This window comes from Momordica charantia, unplaced genomic scaffold (assembly GCF_013281855.1).
Source record: "Momordica charantia cultivar OHB3-1 unplaced genomic scaffold, Mcharantia_2.0 BLBB01000158.1, whole genome shotgun sequence".
NCBI classification, from domain to species: Eukaryota; Viridiplantae; Streptophyta; class Magnoliopsida; order Cucurbitales; family Cucurbitaceae; genus Momordica; species Momordica charantia.
In genome coordinates, this window is record NW_028275314.1 from 4,111 (window position 1) to 21,375 (window position 17,265).

General features: G+C 37.2%; 1 protein-coding gene across 1 annotated transcript in view; it reads right to left on the reverse strand.

Annotated features, from left to right (window-relative positions):
• Nucleotides 1–706: 706 nt before the first annotated feature.
• LOC111025743 (DNA-directed RNA polymerase III subunit 1) overlaps nt 707–17,265 on the reverse strand; it is a 28,234-nt gene continuing 11,675 nt past the window's right edge. The window contains exons 4-12 of the mRNA XM_088118450.1: nt 15,019–15,168; nt 14,754–14,931; nt 9,828–9,991; nt 9,469–9,578; nt 9,210–9,309; nt 1,675–1,890; nt 1,432–1,580; nt 1,202–1,343; nt 707–1,113 (exon numbers count right to left, since the gene is read on the reverse strand). Of these exons, the coding sequence (XP_087974576.1) occupies nt 853–1,113; nt 1,202–1,343; nt 1,432–1,580; nt 1,675–1,890; nt 9,210–9,309; nt 9,469–9,578; nt 9,828–9,991; nt 14,754–14,931; nt 15,019–15,168 (1,470 nt within the window). The 3' untranslated portion in view covers nt 707–852. The remainder of the gene's footprint in view (nt 1,114–1,201; nt 1,344–1,431; nt 1,581–1,674; nt 1,891–9,209; nt 9,310–9,468; nt 9,579–9,827; nt 9,992–14,753; nt 14,932–15,018; nt 15,169–17,265) is intronic.

Genomic DNA, 17,265 nt, shown 5'->3' on the forward strand with positions numbered 1-17,265 from the left:
AAGGAATTTGGTTAAAACGCCTTCTCACTGAGCTCAAGATCAAGATTGAAGGTACTATAGAGGTACTATGTGACAACCAATTTGCCATAGCCATCGCAAGAAATCCAGTACATCATGATCGGATGAAACACGTTGAAATAGACCGTCATTTCATCAGTGAGAAGATTGAGACGCAGCAATTAACCTAAGATATGTGTCCTCCCAACAACAAGCAGCTGATATATTAACTAAGGCATTGCATCGAACCAAGCTTATTTGATTGATTTCGAAACTTGGAATGACGAGCATATATCATCCAGCTTGAGGGGTAGTGTAGAAAGTCAAGTTGAAATTTAGGAGAAATTACTTCAAATTTATTTCCTTGTATACTATGTAATTTAGGTTTTCCTTGTAGATCTAGATTGATACCTAATTTCTAGTCTTTTGATTGAAGGTACTCTTGTATATATTTTCATTCTATTGTATTCAGAATAATAAGAAAAGTTCTTCTCTCAAAAAGCTTCATGTAACATATCTCTACCAATTGGGATTCATTTTTGTAACCCTTTAGTCCAGGGGATATTTCATCTCCCCCTCTTGTAAAGTTTGGCTTTTTACTTATGCAAGCTTTTCTCTGCTCCTATTAAAAAAAGGGTACAAAGCAAGACCCAGATGTTACATGAAGGTTCCCAGTTGACCATTAAGGCCTAAAATCTTAACAATCCAATTTTACAAAATTTAATACATGATATAAGAACCCTAATGAATAATCGTTTTACAGTCACCGATCCCATAACTTAAAAATTTATCAATCCTACATGTAATTCAATGTTTCACAACATCAACAACAGTCGACGAATGTTATTGTTGCTATTATAAATACAACAGCAGCAGTGAAGAGAATCTAAAGGGCATAAGAACACTGACTTGGATAACACAATTAATTCCCACATTAAGTAAATAAAAGTGATAGTGATTTCCATTCGAATTTACCCCCATCAACAAAATTGCCTCCGTGCGAGCCTCCTCTGTTTGTGGAACATGCATATTCATCTCATCGCCATCAAAATCAGCATTATATGGATTGCAAACAGATTCATTGAATCTCAATGTTCTCCAAGGCATAACTCTCACCTGCACCAATTACATGCTAAAATCTAATGCCACAAGAAGTAAATATAAAAGTTCAGTCAAAAACATCTCAGAAAGACAGTTTAATCACCCTATGACACATGATAGACATTCGATGTAGACTAGGCTGTCTGTTGAAAAGAACAATATCTCCATCTTCAAGATGACGTTCAACTATTTCACCATATTTCAATTCATCAGCAAGGCGCTTTCTACCAGAAATCATCAACGACCTACAATGAAAGTAAGAAAACACTGAACATCCAAGGCAACAAATTAATAACAAAGTTTGTGTAACAGGATTATGATAAAATTTTTAACCTCATAGAACCATCAAGATGCCTAAGCATCCTTGCACCAGGATATTTATCGGGACCATTGCTAACACATTGTCTCAACTTCTCTATATTGTGACTAGTAACTCGTTCAGGATAAGTTAGAATTCGAGCCATGTGTATGGGAACTGCAACCTAGATGTAGCAAACAAAGAGCATGAGGTAAAATAAGTCAATGCAATATTATTAAATACTCCAAACATAATCGACTTAAGCACAGTGTCCTCACCTCCGTAATTTTTAAATTAGGATCAGGCGATATAACAGTTCTACCAGTGTACTCAACACGCTTCCCACATAAATTTCCTCTAAACCGCCCTTGCTTCCCTTTCAGACGCTGAACAAAACCAGCCAACGGTTTGCTAACTTGCATTGTAAATGGTATACCGCGAACATCACTATTTATTAGTTGTGCAACTTCACTTTGAAGCATATCCCAAGATTCCTAGACAAAAATAATAATAATAATAAAAACCCACATGAAATGAAGCATAAGTATATTGTTCACATAATTATCTACAATATTACTCTTCATTCAATAGTAAAATAAATAGTCAAAAATGGATAAATATAAAAATACATTTGAGAGAGATTTTTTTCATGTCACTCATTAATAACAAATTTTTTGTTTAAATTTTTTTGCTACATCACCCATAAAATATTACAAAACTATTTTTTGCCACATAAGCATAAAATGTAATATAAATTAATATTAGATGGACCTTATCAGCATTGGTTAGGGTTCCCAACGATTCTGTTATCTCAAGGACTAAAAATGAACATTATTGAAACTTTACATATAAAACTATAAAATGTTGAAGCCTAAGAACCAAATAGAAATTAAACTCAAAATTCAGGAATCAAAACGCTATTCTTTCCCAAAAAAAAAAAATTGATTTTCAAATTAGTGAAATTCAAAGAAACAAAAGTATACCACATTCATTTTTCGATTTTTTTTTTAAGCATGTATTCATTTTGAACTTGGTCATATTAAAATAGCATAAATATATGGTATTTAATTTTTATCTTCGTAATTTTATAATAACCTTGAAAATGTATTTTTTTATGTTAGTCAAACTAAAATAACAGAAGTAGTGCCCCCAAAAAAGGCAGCCCGATAGGCAATGGCTTGGAGTCTCTTGATGGCTTATAGGTCTCAAGTTCGAACCTTCTGGTGAGCTTAATACCAAAACCCTTGATGTCTCCTAACTTAATTATATTTGAACAATAAGAAATTTTATTTTTAACCTAACCATATTAAGACAACAAATAGTAAATATCTAAAAGGAGAAATTTAAACAAATTTAAATCCAACAATTAAACAAGGACTTAAACTCAATCTTAATCTGAGGGTGGGCAGAAACAAATATTTCAATTTTAAAAATTTTGAAACAATGCAGTGGTTGTTCTGAAATAAATACAGTGGTTGGATCAATGCAGTGGCTGGGCCTCTTGTGGAGAATTTGGTTTGAAAGAAATACGATAATTTTTCAGGGTGTGGATGCTTCAAGGGAGGATTTTTGGGATATTGTTAGCTTACACCCTTCGAATTGGTGCTTACTTCACAAATATTTTTGTGATTATAGCTTGTCACAAATCTATGCCAATTGGAACTCATTTTTTTAACAAGAAACAAACTTTTCATTGATAAATGAAAATGAAGTAATGACATAAAATGACATTGCTAAATTCAAGGTATGCTCTGTTCTCTCTCCTCTCTCTTCCTCTCATTTCCTTCCCTTCGGATTCTTCTTTGGTAAAGGTTTCCGAATTAGCCTGTCCCTAGTTCGATCTTAGTCTCATTGCACGAATTCTATCCGATTTCATTTATAATGGAAATTAGCAATTGTTGTATTTGATGGTTCCTTTTTCTGTATTTGACATGGACATGTGAAAATGACATGTTAGAAGATGTGGAAAGAAAAGTTTTGATCACTCTGCACTCTTCACAATTCTTATGGTTTGAAAATCACATGATGGAAGTTACTCAGCAACCAGTCCCCGCTTCATTATTTTTTCAGCTTCATGACGATCTTGGATAGTGTCATATACAAAAATTTAGATCTAATGGTCTCTGGATGGATTTGGAAGGAATCTAAATGGATCCAGGTAATCCGGAAAAATAATCTGTCTTATTACTGAAAATTGTACTCTATTGTATAAAAGGTATTTTACTCAACCCTCTCTTCTCTCTCTTCTCTCTCCTCGCTTTCCGCCTGCCTCTCTCCCTCCTTCTTCCTCCCTCAGCCCCTCCCACTCTTCTTTCCGATGGCCGTGTTTAATGGTGTTCTGAAGCAAAGCTCCATGGAAGTCAGCAATTGTCATATTGAAGGAAAGTACTTCTGTACTTGGGCGGAAAGTGATTATATTTGGATAGAGGATGTTATTAGGAAGGAAGCATTACAGCCTCATCCTTCACAGTTTTTATGGCTCGAAAATCATATGGCAGTAGTAGTTCAGAAACCGGTTTCAGCATATTATTCTTTTAAGGGTCGTTCTGCATATGGAACCTGTCAAATTCATGAGACGAGAATTAAGCAATCGTGGTATATCACTTGGACTTTATGGTCGTTTACTGGTGGTTGCCAGATTATTATGATTCCGGCTTGTTCTGATAAGATGGGATGGAAGGACTTCTGGACCATGCTTCGAAATTTTTCAACTAGAAATGCAGAGAGACAGATCAAGGAAGTTTCGATTTTCAGAAACTCGAAAGTGGAAGAGATCATTGCTCCGGCTAAAAAACAGCTTCGGATGAAGGAAGATGGAAATCCTCTGTCCTATGCACAGGCAGTTAAACGGAAAAAATGCCTCCATTGAGTCGTACGGCCACTAATTCTAATCCCAAAGCTAGCAATTTCGTTGAGGTTCCAGTAGCTGGTGAAATGCCTTTTCGTCGGTTTGCTCATAAGCCGACTTCTGAGAACTTGATGTCTAAGTATTGGATTCAAAAGGAAACGGAAGTAATTGATCTTGATTGGAATAATTTAATGGTAGTACCCAGATGTTGTGCCCATGATTAATGGTCCAAGATAGCTTTGGCTTTGAAAGAAAAATATTCTCAGCCATGCGTTCTCAATCCTTTCATGGAAGATAAAGCTTTACTCAAGTTTAGTAATTCCAGATTGTTAAATTCAAAAGAGTTATCTGGAAAATGGGCTTCTGTTGGTGAATTCCGAATTAAGATTGAGTTATGGAATCCATAATGTCATTGTAGAAAGGAGTTTATCAGAAGTTATGGAGGTTGGATTACAATTCATGATCTTCCCCTGATTTTCTGGGATAGAGAATGCTTTGAAGCAATTGGAAAGTATTGTGGTGGGTTAGTTGAAATATCAACTAAAACGTTGAATCTTTTGGATGCCTCTAAAGTGGTAATTCGAGTTGATTAGAATCGATGTGGTTTTTTACCAGTAGTGGTGAAGATAAGTCATAAGAAGCTTGGGCCATTTACAGTTCGTATTTCGGATTGTAACCCTTCAAATCACCTCCGTTCTAGGGATTCTTTGTTTGATTTTGAGTCATTATCGAATCCTCTGGATTGTGCCAGATTTCAAACGGTTATGGAACTTGAAAGGTCCCTTCCGAACGGTTTTGATATCTACTCAAATACAAAGTTGAACTTCTTGGCTCAAGAAGTACCCGATTTGGTTAATTTTCCAAATAAAGACAGCCGACATTCACACTCCCTAGGCCAGCTGGACATTAATGGCGAAGTTTAAAAAGAGAGAGAGCAAAAGTCATACCCTCCTTGCCGGCTGGATAATAATGGCAGAATTTCAAGAGACTCAGGTTGTAATGAAAGTACAGGTGAGCCGCTGAGATTAATTAAAGGGTCCTCATTTCCCATTGAAGCAAGGAAGCCAAACGGTCGTGTGGATCCTCTACCATTCTTTTATTCAAGAAGTTGGGGGGAAAAGGTGGCTATTAATGATATAGTCATGGCTGAAGAAGTAAGAACAAACTTAATTTCTGCATTCAATGAAGAAAGAGAGTGTCCTCCCTCAGGAAACGCTTCGGGTTCCAAAATGCAACCTTGTGATCATCTGCCTTCCTCCTTAACACATGGACTGATCAACTCTACCAAAATAATAACTTCCCTGACTGCCTCTTCTGATGAATCTCTTGGCGACGATGAATCAGATCTCAGCATTAGTAATCCGGATTCATCACCAGTTGCTAACTCCATCGTCACTCCAGATGAAGTTTTATGCGAGCAGTATTTTGAGGTAGACTTGCAAAAATTGTTTGTAGAAGACAATGGAAACGAAAAGTAGGTCTTAATTCCTCCTTTCTTTAAAGAGGTGGGTATCAATTTAATTCCTATCTCTCACTCACAATGAAGATTGTATCATGGAATATCAGGGGGCTGTGCAAGGATGAAAAAAGGTTGAAAATTAAGAAATTTGTCCAGAACCACAGCCTGGATGTGGTATGCCTACAAGAAACAAAAATTCAACCGTTTGATCCATCTTTGATTAAATCTCTATGGAGTTCTAAAGATATAGGTTGGTCAACCATTGATGCACTTGGAAAGTCTGGAGGAATTCTAATAATGTGGAATGAAGGCCGGATTAGTGTAAAAGAAGTCATCAAGGGGGTATTCTCTATCAGTTCTTATTTCCTTTTCTAGTATTGACAATATTTGGCTCAGGTTCGTTTATGGTCCGACAGATTACAAGGAAAGGAAGTTTTTCTTTCAATAACTCCATGATATTTCGACGCTATCTGAAAAATGTTGGTGTATTGGTGGCGATTTCAACACAATCTGGTGGCCTTCTGAAAGGTCATCCTGTACCAGATCATCTAAAGCAATGAAGAGGTTTAATAATTTAGATCATCTAAAGCAATGAAGAGGTTTAATAATTTGATTCACAAGCTAGATTTGGTGTTAATCCCTTTAGCCAAGGGCAAGTACACTTGGTCTAAGCCTGGTCTCGAGTCCAATCATTCCTTATTGGACAGATTCATGTTCTCCAATGGTTGAGAGAGCGTTTTTTCCAACTCCAAGGCGTCTCGTGCTGAAAGAACCACTTCAGATCATTTTCCTATTATTTTGGAGGCTGGTGATTTCCAATGGGGTCCAATCCCTTTCAGTTCTTTAATTTGTGGCTGTCTAACAAAGATTGTATTTTTTTTTTAACAAGATACGAACTTTTCATTGATATATGAAAAGGAACAAAATTGTTCAAAGATACAAACTCCCGAAGGAGTGATAGAGAAAGCAAGAAATAGAAAATAAAACATAAGACAAGACTACAAAGGAGAAATAAAGGCCTCCCAATTCATACAAATCATACTAGGGGAATACGAAGAGAACAGATCAGAAAGAGCACACCATTGAGAAGCTTTGAATTTGGCAATGTTGAAGCATTCCAATGGCGGGCGACAAGAATCTTCAAAAATCCTTTGATTTCTCCCAAACCATAATTCTGAGATGATAGCCTTAAATCCATTAATCCAAAGTAGATTAGCTTTAGGTGCCAACCCAACGCCATGTAGAATCTGAAAAATATTATTAGCAGCCTCACGATCCCACACCCATACTAATTGGAACATCTGGAGAAAAAGATTCCAACAAACAGCAGCATATGGGCAGAAAAAGAAGACATGATTTAAGCTTTCTTCATTTTCTGCACATAAAAAGCAAATGGATGGCTGTAAAGCCAGCTTTGGAGACTTTCTCTGCAAAATATCTGCTGTATTGACTTTGCCATATAATAGAATCCAAATTAACATATTAACTTGTTTTGGGCTGCCCGAACTCCAAAGAGAGAGTAGAAGAGCTTTTGAAACCCGCAAATCAGCTCTTTCAGACTTGCACAGAGAAGAAACGGAGAAGAGGCCCGACTTTTCCAAACTCCAACAACGAACATCATCATTTTCTGAAATAGTAACTGAAGAAATGCAAGAAAGAAGCTCCGAAAGCTCCAAAATCTCCTCATCTTTCAATGCCCAGTATGATTGAATCTAACTTAGCTAATGATCAATCCTATGGTTGGGCAGGTTATTCTCTGAATTCTAAGCTGAGAAATCTAAAGTCTTTGCTTCGAAGTTGGTACTTGCAGAATGAAAAAAGTAAAAAGGAGTCATAAACAAGAATTCTCCAGCAAATTTCTTCTTTGGATTCCAAAGAGGAAGACTGGATTATCTAATGAGGAAGCTAAAAAGAGGAGTGATCTCCAAGTGGATCTGCTGATGCTATATGTGGATTCCGAAAGGAATTTGTTCCAAAAAAACAAGATTCAATGGCTGAAGGAGAGAGATGAAAATTCTAGCTTCTTCCACAAATATTTAGCAGCTCGCAAGCGAAAATCGGTTATTTTCGAGTTGATTAATGAGTACGGTCAAACGTTAGTCAATCAGAAAGATATAGAAGAAGAAATTTTTACCTTTTTCGAAAGGTTATATTCTGCAAACAGTGGTCCCAGATTTTCTCCAAGAAGGATTAATTGGCGACCCATTTCCTCATTTGATCGGGTATGGCTGGAACGTTGCTTTGAAGAATCAGAAATAAGGTTGGCAATTGGCATTAGATGATCTTGGCAAAAACAAAGCACCGGGTCCTGATGGATTTACCTCAGAATTTTATATTTGGTTTTGGCAGTCACAGAAAGCTGATTTTTGTCCGGTTATTCAAGCAATTTCATATAAACGGCCACATTAATGCTTGCCTTAAGGAGAACTTCATTTGCCTTGTTCCAAAAAAGGCAAAGGTATCAAAGATTCGGGACTTTAGGCCAATAAGCCTTTGTTCTTCTATTTATAAGCTACTGGGGCTGGCCAAAGTTCTAGTAGAGCGTCTTAAGAAGGTTATGCCTTCTACAATCTCAATTAATCAAAGCGCCTTCATTGAAGGTAGGAATATTCTTGACCTGATCTTGTTAGCCAATGAAGCAGTGGAGGATTATAAGGCTCGGAAGAGTAGTGGTTGGTTGTTAAAGCTAGACCTTGTAAAGGCATTTGATAAGGTTGATTGGGCCTTTTTAGAAGATGTGCTTACACAAAAACAGTTTGGGAAGAAATGGCGTAGATGGATCAGTGGCTCTGTAAGAGGAACTAAGTTCTCCATATTTATTAATGGTAGACCTAAGGGTCGTATTTTGGCCTCTAGGGGTTTGAGGCAAGGTGATCCTCTTTCTCCTAGTTGGGGATGTTTTCATAGCATCTTGGACAGTATTCACATGGGATAATTCTTTGAAGGCTTTTTGGTTGGAAAGGATAAGAGTCACATTCCCCACGTGCAATTTGCAGATGATATCCTCTTCTGTAAAGATGATGATGGTATGTTGGATAATCTCATTCAGGCTAATCAAAGTTTATGAAAATATGTTTGGTTTTTCTGTTAAATTGGGAGAAATCAGCAATATGTGGCATTAATATACAATCTGGAAAAGTTTGTCAGATTGCAGATTCCTTGAATTGTCAGATTGCTTCCCTTCCATTCTCGTATTTAGGGCTTCCCTTGGGAGGAAATCCGAGATCAGTTGCTTTTTGGAGCACTATTGTGGAGAAAATTGAAAAAAGGTTGGATAGGTGGAAACGGTTTCAACTCTCGAGAGGAGGTCGCTTGACACTTTGTAAGTCTTGTCTTATCCAACCTTCCGCTTTATTATATTGAAGAAGCTCCACAAAAGACTATTCTAACCAAAGCAATCTTTATTATCCAAAAGAAATGCAAAATAATGAAAAAATTATACACACACACACACACACACACATATATAATCATTTAAAATAAAAACACCAAAGTCCACAATGTACCAGGCATTTAGGTAGTGAGTTTGATGTTGATAACTCTTGGCTAACACTTGCATTCTGTTGGATGATTCGTTTTAACCTCTCAGTTATATCATTTTCATTGCTGCAACAGGAAAAAGAAAATTTTTAAAAACCATTTATAAATGCCACCTTGAGATGGTTTACAAATGACAATATGATGTCTTAAAAAAATATACAATCAAAAACTTGAATTTCATTGTGGTTCAATATATGTGAAGGAAGGGAAGGAAAGAAAAAGAACCTTTGTGAACCATCCATAATTACAGAAGGACGGATAGCTATAGGAGGCACTGCAACGTTAGTAATGATGAGATTATCAGGCCTATCTGATAGAAAGAGTAACTCACAGTCCTGCACAAAGGAGGATGTCATGAAAATAAAAATGGAATGCAATGAAAGTAAAAGGAAAATAATATGCGTCACACCTAGAGAAGTTATGCAATACACAACTCATTTCAATGGCCACAACGATCGAAGCAAGTGACATTAGTGAGTTTTTTTTAACAGGAAACAACTTTTCATTGATATATATGAAGAGAAATAAGTGTCATTGATGAGTGCGTTAATATAAAGAAGATCCTAAATACTATCAATGTATACCTCATCTGTCATCCTTTTAAAAAGAGAAAGAACTCTAAAAGGGTTCAAAATATCATTCGACACATTATAGGGTGCTCTAAGATCCTCTGATACCATCCCCGCATCCTTGGATTTCACACGATAATGTAGTATTCCCAACATAGATACAGCCTTCTTCACCGAACCTACAATAGAATCATAAAATATATGGCTAATAATTATTGATCTCAAAACCAGAATGTACACAGCTGTCATAAAGACATTAAAATCAGCCACATTCACCTCAATGATACATGCTCTACTCTAAAACGTGTTCTCATAATGATGGAAACACATATTAATGAAACCTTTCTTTCATCAAAATATATACAAAGACTTGCACTAATATGCAAATTTCTTGGACACCTTAAAATGCAATGCATGCTGACAATGCCAAATAACATCCACGTATACACAGAGATCTAAGATAAAGAGCACTTAAAACATTTTTAACCCAATTCTAATCCAGTATAAAATTGTGTTTGTAACAGAGCTCACAGAAGAAATATAGGATCCCATATTACCCACAAGAAAGGAAGTACAAAATACAGCAGACTTTCAAGAGGTTTACACCCTCCCCACTTCCTACGACTTCAATCTTCAATCATACCCTTTTCTGTCCAAAAACATTTGCACATCCCTACACATTCTATTACAGTGTTTTTTGGTCAAATGCAGTAAGTGCTTTTAAGGAGGGGAAAAAGGCACAGCTTACTACATCTTTATGGTGCCCTAAACAGAAGAAATTTTTTCTGTAATTACAACTTATCTTTTATCCTTCAAGATTGGAAGGCCTTAATGTTAGAGATTTGGGAGTGGGTCTTTCCATCCCCACCTTTAGGTTGTTTCTTTTATATTGTGTTAATATATTCGTTTCTTATCTTATATAATCAAATCGTTATACATCCGTTTCTTATCCAAAAAAAGGAAGAAAAAATAAGGGCACGAAATAGAAGGCAGATGAGGAGTTTTAGAGATGCTAATTTTTTTAAGAGATGAGGCAGATGAGGAGTTTTAAGCGAAAAAACAAAAACCCAAAAAAAAAACCAGTCAGTTTTCTGACCTCGGAAACCAGTCCTATATGTAAGAAGTTAAAAAATATGAAAAACAGGATATATTCCATCAAGGACAGCAATTGTAGCTTGTCAGCAATCTCACCACTCGTTCTAACACCTAAAAGGAGCTCCATCTGACTGAGGGGCCAACTTCTTGTTCCATTGGGCTACCAACGAAGACTTGTAGTACGAGTGTAGCTTGAGGCAAACCATGTCCTCAACTTGATAGGTTGCACCCCTTCAATGCTTGTCAGAATCTCTTGGGCCTTGTTGGCAGCTTAAGTTTAAGGTCACTGACAACTGTGCCTTGTTCTTGCAACAACTGATCTATAGAGGACTACTCATATCAGATCAAAGGTAGTGGTGGTGGCTTGCCATATATCAATTTCGAGGGAGTGATTTTAGTGATGACATGGTATAAGGTGTTTTATCAATATTCTACCTGAGTCACTCATTTAATGTCTTTGGTTTCTTAGAAGCAAAGCATCTCAAGTATGTCTACAAACATCTATTACCTACCTCATATTGTCCATCCAAGTTGCAAACATGGTGCTTCACTTGAGACTAGTCCCTTGTAACTTCAAAAGCTCCAACTGGAACGCACTCATGAACACAGGGTTAGTTGTCCCCATTAAAAACTCATGCACCCTTATTACCTCTAATTAATAAGCGAGATAGCTTCGGCTCCTTTCTACATAGCAATTAGCCCATCCCTCCCACCAATGTAGCAATGTTCTCCATTTTCAAAACCCTTGAAAGCTCCTCAACCCACCATTGGTAGTGATGTAGTGTTTTAGTTGTTATTTTAAGGTTTTCCTTTAAGATGTAGCTTTCAAGCTTTGTTCTTTATTTAGTTATTAGTTACTACACAGTAACTAGTTTTTACTGTTTTGTGAGTTGTTAGCCAAACTCTATAAATAGAGGCTGATCTCTTAATAAAAGATATCTTTCATTCTCTTCAAGAAACCATTGTGTTTGTACATCAAGTTGGTATCAGAGCACCCAAATTTCTGGGCACCAAATGGCGGGAAAAAAGTCGATCACCGATGACTCTTCCCTCATCAACAAAGAAATGGAGCAGCCCTCCATTCTCTCGCCACGATCGTCAGCCGAACGCTTGCTGTCGGTTGAAGGGGAGGTGAAAGCCATCCAATAGGATGTTGGCGAGATTAAACACATCTTGGAGATTATACATGAGAAACTTGATGCTTTAAGTGTGGAACGATCCCCGGTCCGACGCACCACGGGACAACAAGAAAGATTGGATCAAGAAGTACAGAGGGAGGATCGAAGACATTTATTTCAGCAAGAACAGCAAGCCGATCCACCAAGAAGACCACAAACAATCCGTTTGGGTCCAAGAAACCTCCAAGAACCACGACATTTCAATCAAGAACTGAATCAGAATCCTTTGTTTCAGCGGCGGACTGAGTTCAATGCGGATTCTTCCAGCGAGGAGGAGGAAGAACTACTTGCCTTTGAAGGTGACTGGTTTGGTAGATATCCTAACCCACATAGAAACCAAGATAGTAATGAATACAAGATGAAAATTGATCTACCTATGCTTAATGGTAAAATGGATATTGAAGGGTTTCTTGATTGGGTAAAGAATGTCGAAAATTTTTTTGGTTACATGGGAACACTTGAACATAAGAAAGTAAGACTTGTAGCATTAAAACTCAAAGGTGGAGCTTCGGCGTGGTGGGATCAGCTGGAAATTAATAGACATCGTTATGGTAAAAAACCCATTCGAAGTTGGGAACGCATGAAGAAACTCATGCGGGAACGCTTCCTTCCTGTTAATTTTGAACAAATTTTATATAATCAGTATCAAAATTGTAGGTAGGGATCCAGATCGATTGCTGACTATTCTGAAGAATTTCACCGCTTGGGAGCTCGAACAAATCTGTTGGAAGGACAACAACATCTTGTGGCAAGATTCATTGGGGGACTACGTTCGGATATTAAGGAATAGATCGCCCTCCAACCAATAGGTTATTTAAATGAGGCCATCTCTACGGCCACAACAATTGAAGAACAAGTGGGAAATAGATCTAAAAAACAGTACACCCGAAGGACCAATTGGGAACAAGGTGGAACTTCCAAGAAGCCTACTTCGACGGGTGACAACATTTCCTCTCCCAACCATGCCGTTACTACAACAAAAGGTAAAACTCTGGACACTGATTTAGTCAAGTCTAACCACACTGATTTGGTGACAGGAAAGAAACAGGGCAATATATACCATCGCCCTACATTAGGGAAATGTTTTAGGTGTGGACAAACCGGTCATTTATCCAATGAATGTCCGCACCGCAAGATAATCAATATGGTCGAAGAGGATGTCCTACAAGAGGACAGCAGTGAGGAAATTGTTGATGATATTGATTATACGGCACCAGACGAAGGTGATATCGTTTCATGTGTTCTTCAACGAGTGCTGTTAACTCCTAAGACCGATATTTCTTATCAACGACATGCTCTCTTTCGGACTAGGTGTACTATCAATGGCAAAATCTGTAATGTCATAATTGAAAGAACAAAATACAGCAGAGTTCCAAGAGAAATGTAACCTCCCCACTTCCCAAGGCTTCTCATATCCATTTCTAATATCACATCACACAACTTATATCCTACCACCCAAAACATTTCCCAGATCCCCTACAAATTTTGATTAACAGAACAATAAAATGATCACACAACTAGTTCAGAAGGTCAAATTTCCAACAAGATTAACGAGCATGTTCAAGTATGGTTTCAATTTTTTTTTTCTTTTTTGGATAAGTATGGTTTCAATTAAGTTGGAAGAATAGAATTCTGAAGTAAAGGGTTAAAAAATATGATAACAATCATGTCATGGGCCCTTCATTGTTATTTATACCATGAAGATTGAAAGCTATTTTGGAGTTAACCATCATGAATGATGGCAGAAGTTCCAGCTGCTCCAATTCGCAAAGGAAGAGAGATATAATTACTTGCCCTTTTTCAGTTTATGAGAAACCAGACTTTCATTGAGTTGAATGAAAGAACAACAAAAACTAAATAAAAAGAAAGATGAAACCAAAAGGGAGATATAATTACAAACTCTGCTATATATTTACAAGCTCTGTAAAATGCCACATCTTCCTATATTGTGACTTTGCAGCAGTTTTTTGGGAGGCATCCTTGTAAGCTTTTGGGTGGTCTACAGCTCTTCCATGACCCTACTCTTCTCCCATGGCCACTCGTTGAAGAAGGAAAAGAAGCTTCTTTGGATGAACTTTGTCGCGGTCTTTTTCTTGGAGTACTTGTATTGAAAGGAATAAGAGAATCTTTATTGAAAAGGAGATTTTGTTAGGTTTTTTGATGCTATGGTTTCTTTAACTATTACTTGGTGTAAATATTCTCTTCTTTTCCATCACTATAGCTTCTATTTCATCTTGTTGGAGAGGTTTTTTTAACTCCCATGGATTGGGATCTTTCCCCTCTTTCGTAATTTCATACTATCAATGAAACTATTTCCCATTAAAAAAATGGAGTTCAATCAATTATAAGCCCACTTTTATGCAGGTGCAAACCAATCACATGGTTGAGATTCAAATAAGAAAATGAAAGATCACCACATCATGCAAGAACACATGAAAACAAAGTGGATTGCCTTTTTATTTTATAATCAGGTAAATCATGCATGTGCATTTGCAAATCGATTTTAGTTGAGTATGAATTCACTAGTCCCAAACATAGCTTAGGTAACAAATAAAAACAAGCATCCAAAAATTAGAGAAGCCTTATAAACAGAGGTGAATAAATTATAATTGACATATAAATGGGGCTTAGCTCGAGTCTACATCAAAATAAAAGGTGAAATCCAAACCATTTAAATATCCACATCTGGAGCATTTCATGCTTTTATTGCTACTTGTCAAGGTAGTACACTTCTTTACGATTTTTTTCGCAAGCTCACACTTCCTCAAGGCTTCCAATTTAGGATTTCTCATCTTCCTCAAGAAGTCTTTGTAAAGCTTCTCTTCCAAAAGTATACGAGAACATGACTGTAGAGAAACTTTAGACATGAGAAATAATATTCCAAGAAAGTTTGCACTAATCCAGGGAAAGCATTTCACTTATCTGTTCAATACCTTGCAAATGCACTTTAGAATTTCCAATATCGTAGTAAAATAACCAACATTAAAAACAGGGAGAGCAAGACTCAAGTATCCATAATGTCCTGGGCAGTCACCAAAATTGGCATGGCATGTAGAACATTTACATCCCTTATTTGCAGGACCCTGACACACAATCCCAAGAGGAAAAGCAATCATTTAGAACAATATTTTTCTGAACAAATAATAGATAGAGAGAGAGAATGAAAATATGTAATAAATAAAGTCGTAAAATTTGCAATCACGGCCCCAGCATCAACCATGAAATTAAAAAAACCGATGACAGTAATTTCAAGTTTTTTTTCAAAAGAGACAGACTTCCATTAATGAAAAACGGAAATACAGCCAAAAGGTAGAGGGAAGAGAGATCCCTCAGCCAAGGAGGTATAAATTGATTAAAAAGCTGCTATAATTACAAAAATCTATATGAATGGCACGGCAATTTGAGGCCATAAGCTGATACATTTTGCCAAATAACATTTGAGGACTTAAACCATCGTTGAAGATCCTATTGTCTTTCTCTAACCAAAAAGACCAAATAAAATCCCTAATATCACTTCTCCATAATATTCTAGTTGTTTTTTAGCCACCATCCTGAAAGCACTTCCAGAAGTCAATCTTTTCTGTTTTTTCGGGGCAAAGTTGAGGTCAAATAAACCAAAGATAGAGAGCCAACCTTTGACCCCAAAATCACAATGAACAAAGAGAGGTTGGTTTCCACATCCTTTCTACACGAATAACAAAACTGCAGCATAACTTAGACACAAGAGTTCCTTTCTGCAGGTTAAATTTGACTCCTTTAGAATCCTCACAAAAGAGGGGGCAAAGCAAAGGTTGTTGCCAATGCAACATAAGTTTGACTTCTGCAGGTTCCTACGATGCAACTAAAGAAGATAGAGAAAAATGTGGTTTTCTTGTAAGAGCCATCTAGATGCTCTCCTCTCTCTCTCTATTTTTGATATTCGTGAGTGTCCAAACCAGCTTACACACACCTCGACTAATCTCACAAGGCAACCGCTTGACCATACAACATTTGGTATTGGGAAACACATTAATTTCTAAGATAGGTGGCCATTATGGGGTTTGAACTCATTCCCTCTCACTTTACACTAGCCCCTTTGAACCAATGACTACCCAAGATGGTTTTCTCTCTTCCTTTTTTTTTATATGAAACAAATATTTCATTGATGGTATGAAATATACAAAAGGCCTCAAAGGCAATTACAAGAAAGCTCTCCAACTTGTAATAAGATCATGAAGAGAGTAATTGTTGAAAGGGGTAGAAACAATTACACACCAACCCAAGGCTAAAACAAGAACTCTATCAAAAAAGTTTCCAAAAGAGAGGGTTTTATCATTGAAAACCCGACGATTCCTTTCTAACCATATAGACCATAAGAAAGCCCGAACAATTTGAACTCATAGAATAGCTTTGCCATGTTTGAAAGGATGGTCCACCAAAAAACAATCAAGAATAATGGTTGGATGCGAGTGACGGACTGTAGACCATCCAAAAGCCGAGAGAACACTGCTCCAAAAACGTGTGGCAAAAGGACAGAGAATAAAGAGGTGACTTTGTGTCTCTTAATTTCCAAAACAGAGGTGATAGCAGTGGGGGAGAGTGATATGTAAGGGTGCTTCCTCTGTATTCTGTCATGCGTATTTAAAGCCCCATGGCTGGTTCCCAACAAAAGAATTTGATTTTCTTGGGACATTTTCTTTGGCATATACAAGGGTAAAGGGTGGGAGCTGATTGGGCAGGGTGAGTGTTGAGAAGATTGAAGGCATATTTAGTGGTGAACTCTCCCGATGGCTCTAGGGGCCAACTCCAAATGATCCTCAAGAAGGGGGGGCAGATCGGGCTGAGCAAGACAGATAATTGCATCCGTTCTTCAATCTCCTCCTCTTTAAGGGGTCTGCAGAAATTATAGTTCCATGAGGAAGTAGTTCTAGACCATTGGTCTCCAATTGTAGCTCCCACATTCATTGCTAGAGTGTATATATTTGGAAAGAGAGAGGCAATGGTGCCCTATGCAAACCATCTATCATTCCAAAAGCTGATTTGGCTACTCTCTCCCGCCAGACAAATGGCTATTGCCTTTACGAGGTTGGTTTGTAGAGTGATCGCAGGCCAAGGTCCTTTTAGAATTGGATGGCAGCTATAGGCAAAAGAGTTGAGAGGGTTCCATAGTACTTTGCTGAGATAAGTCTTCTCCATAGTTG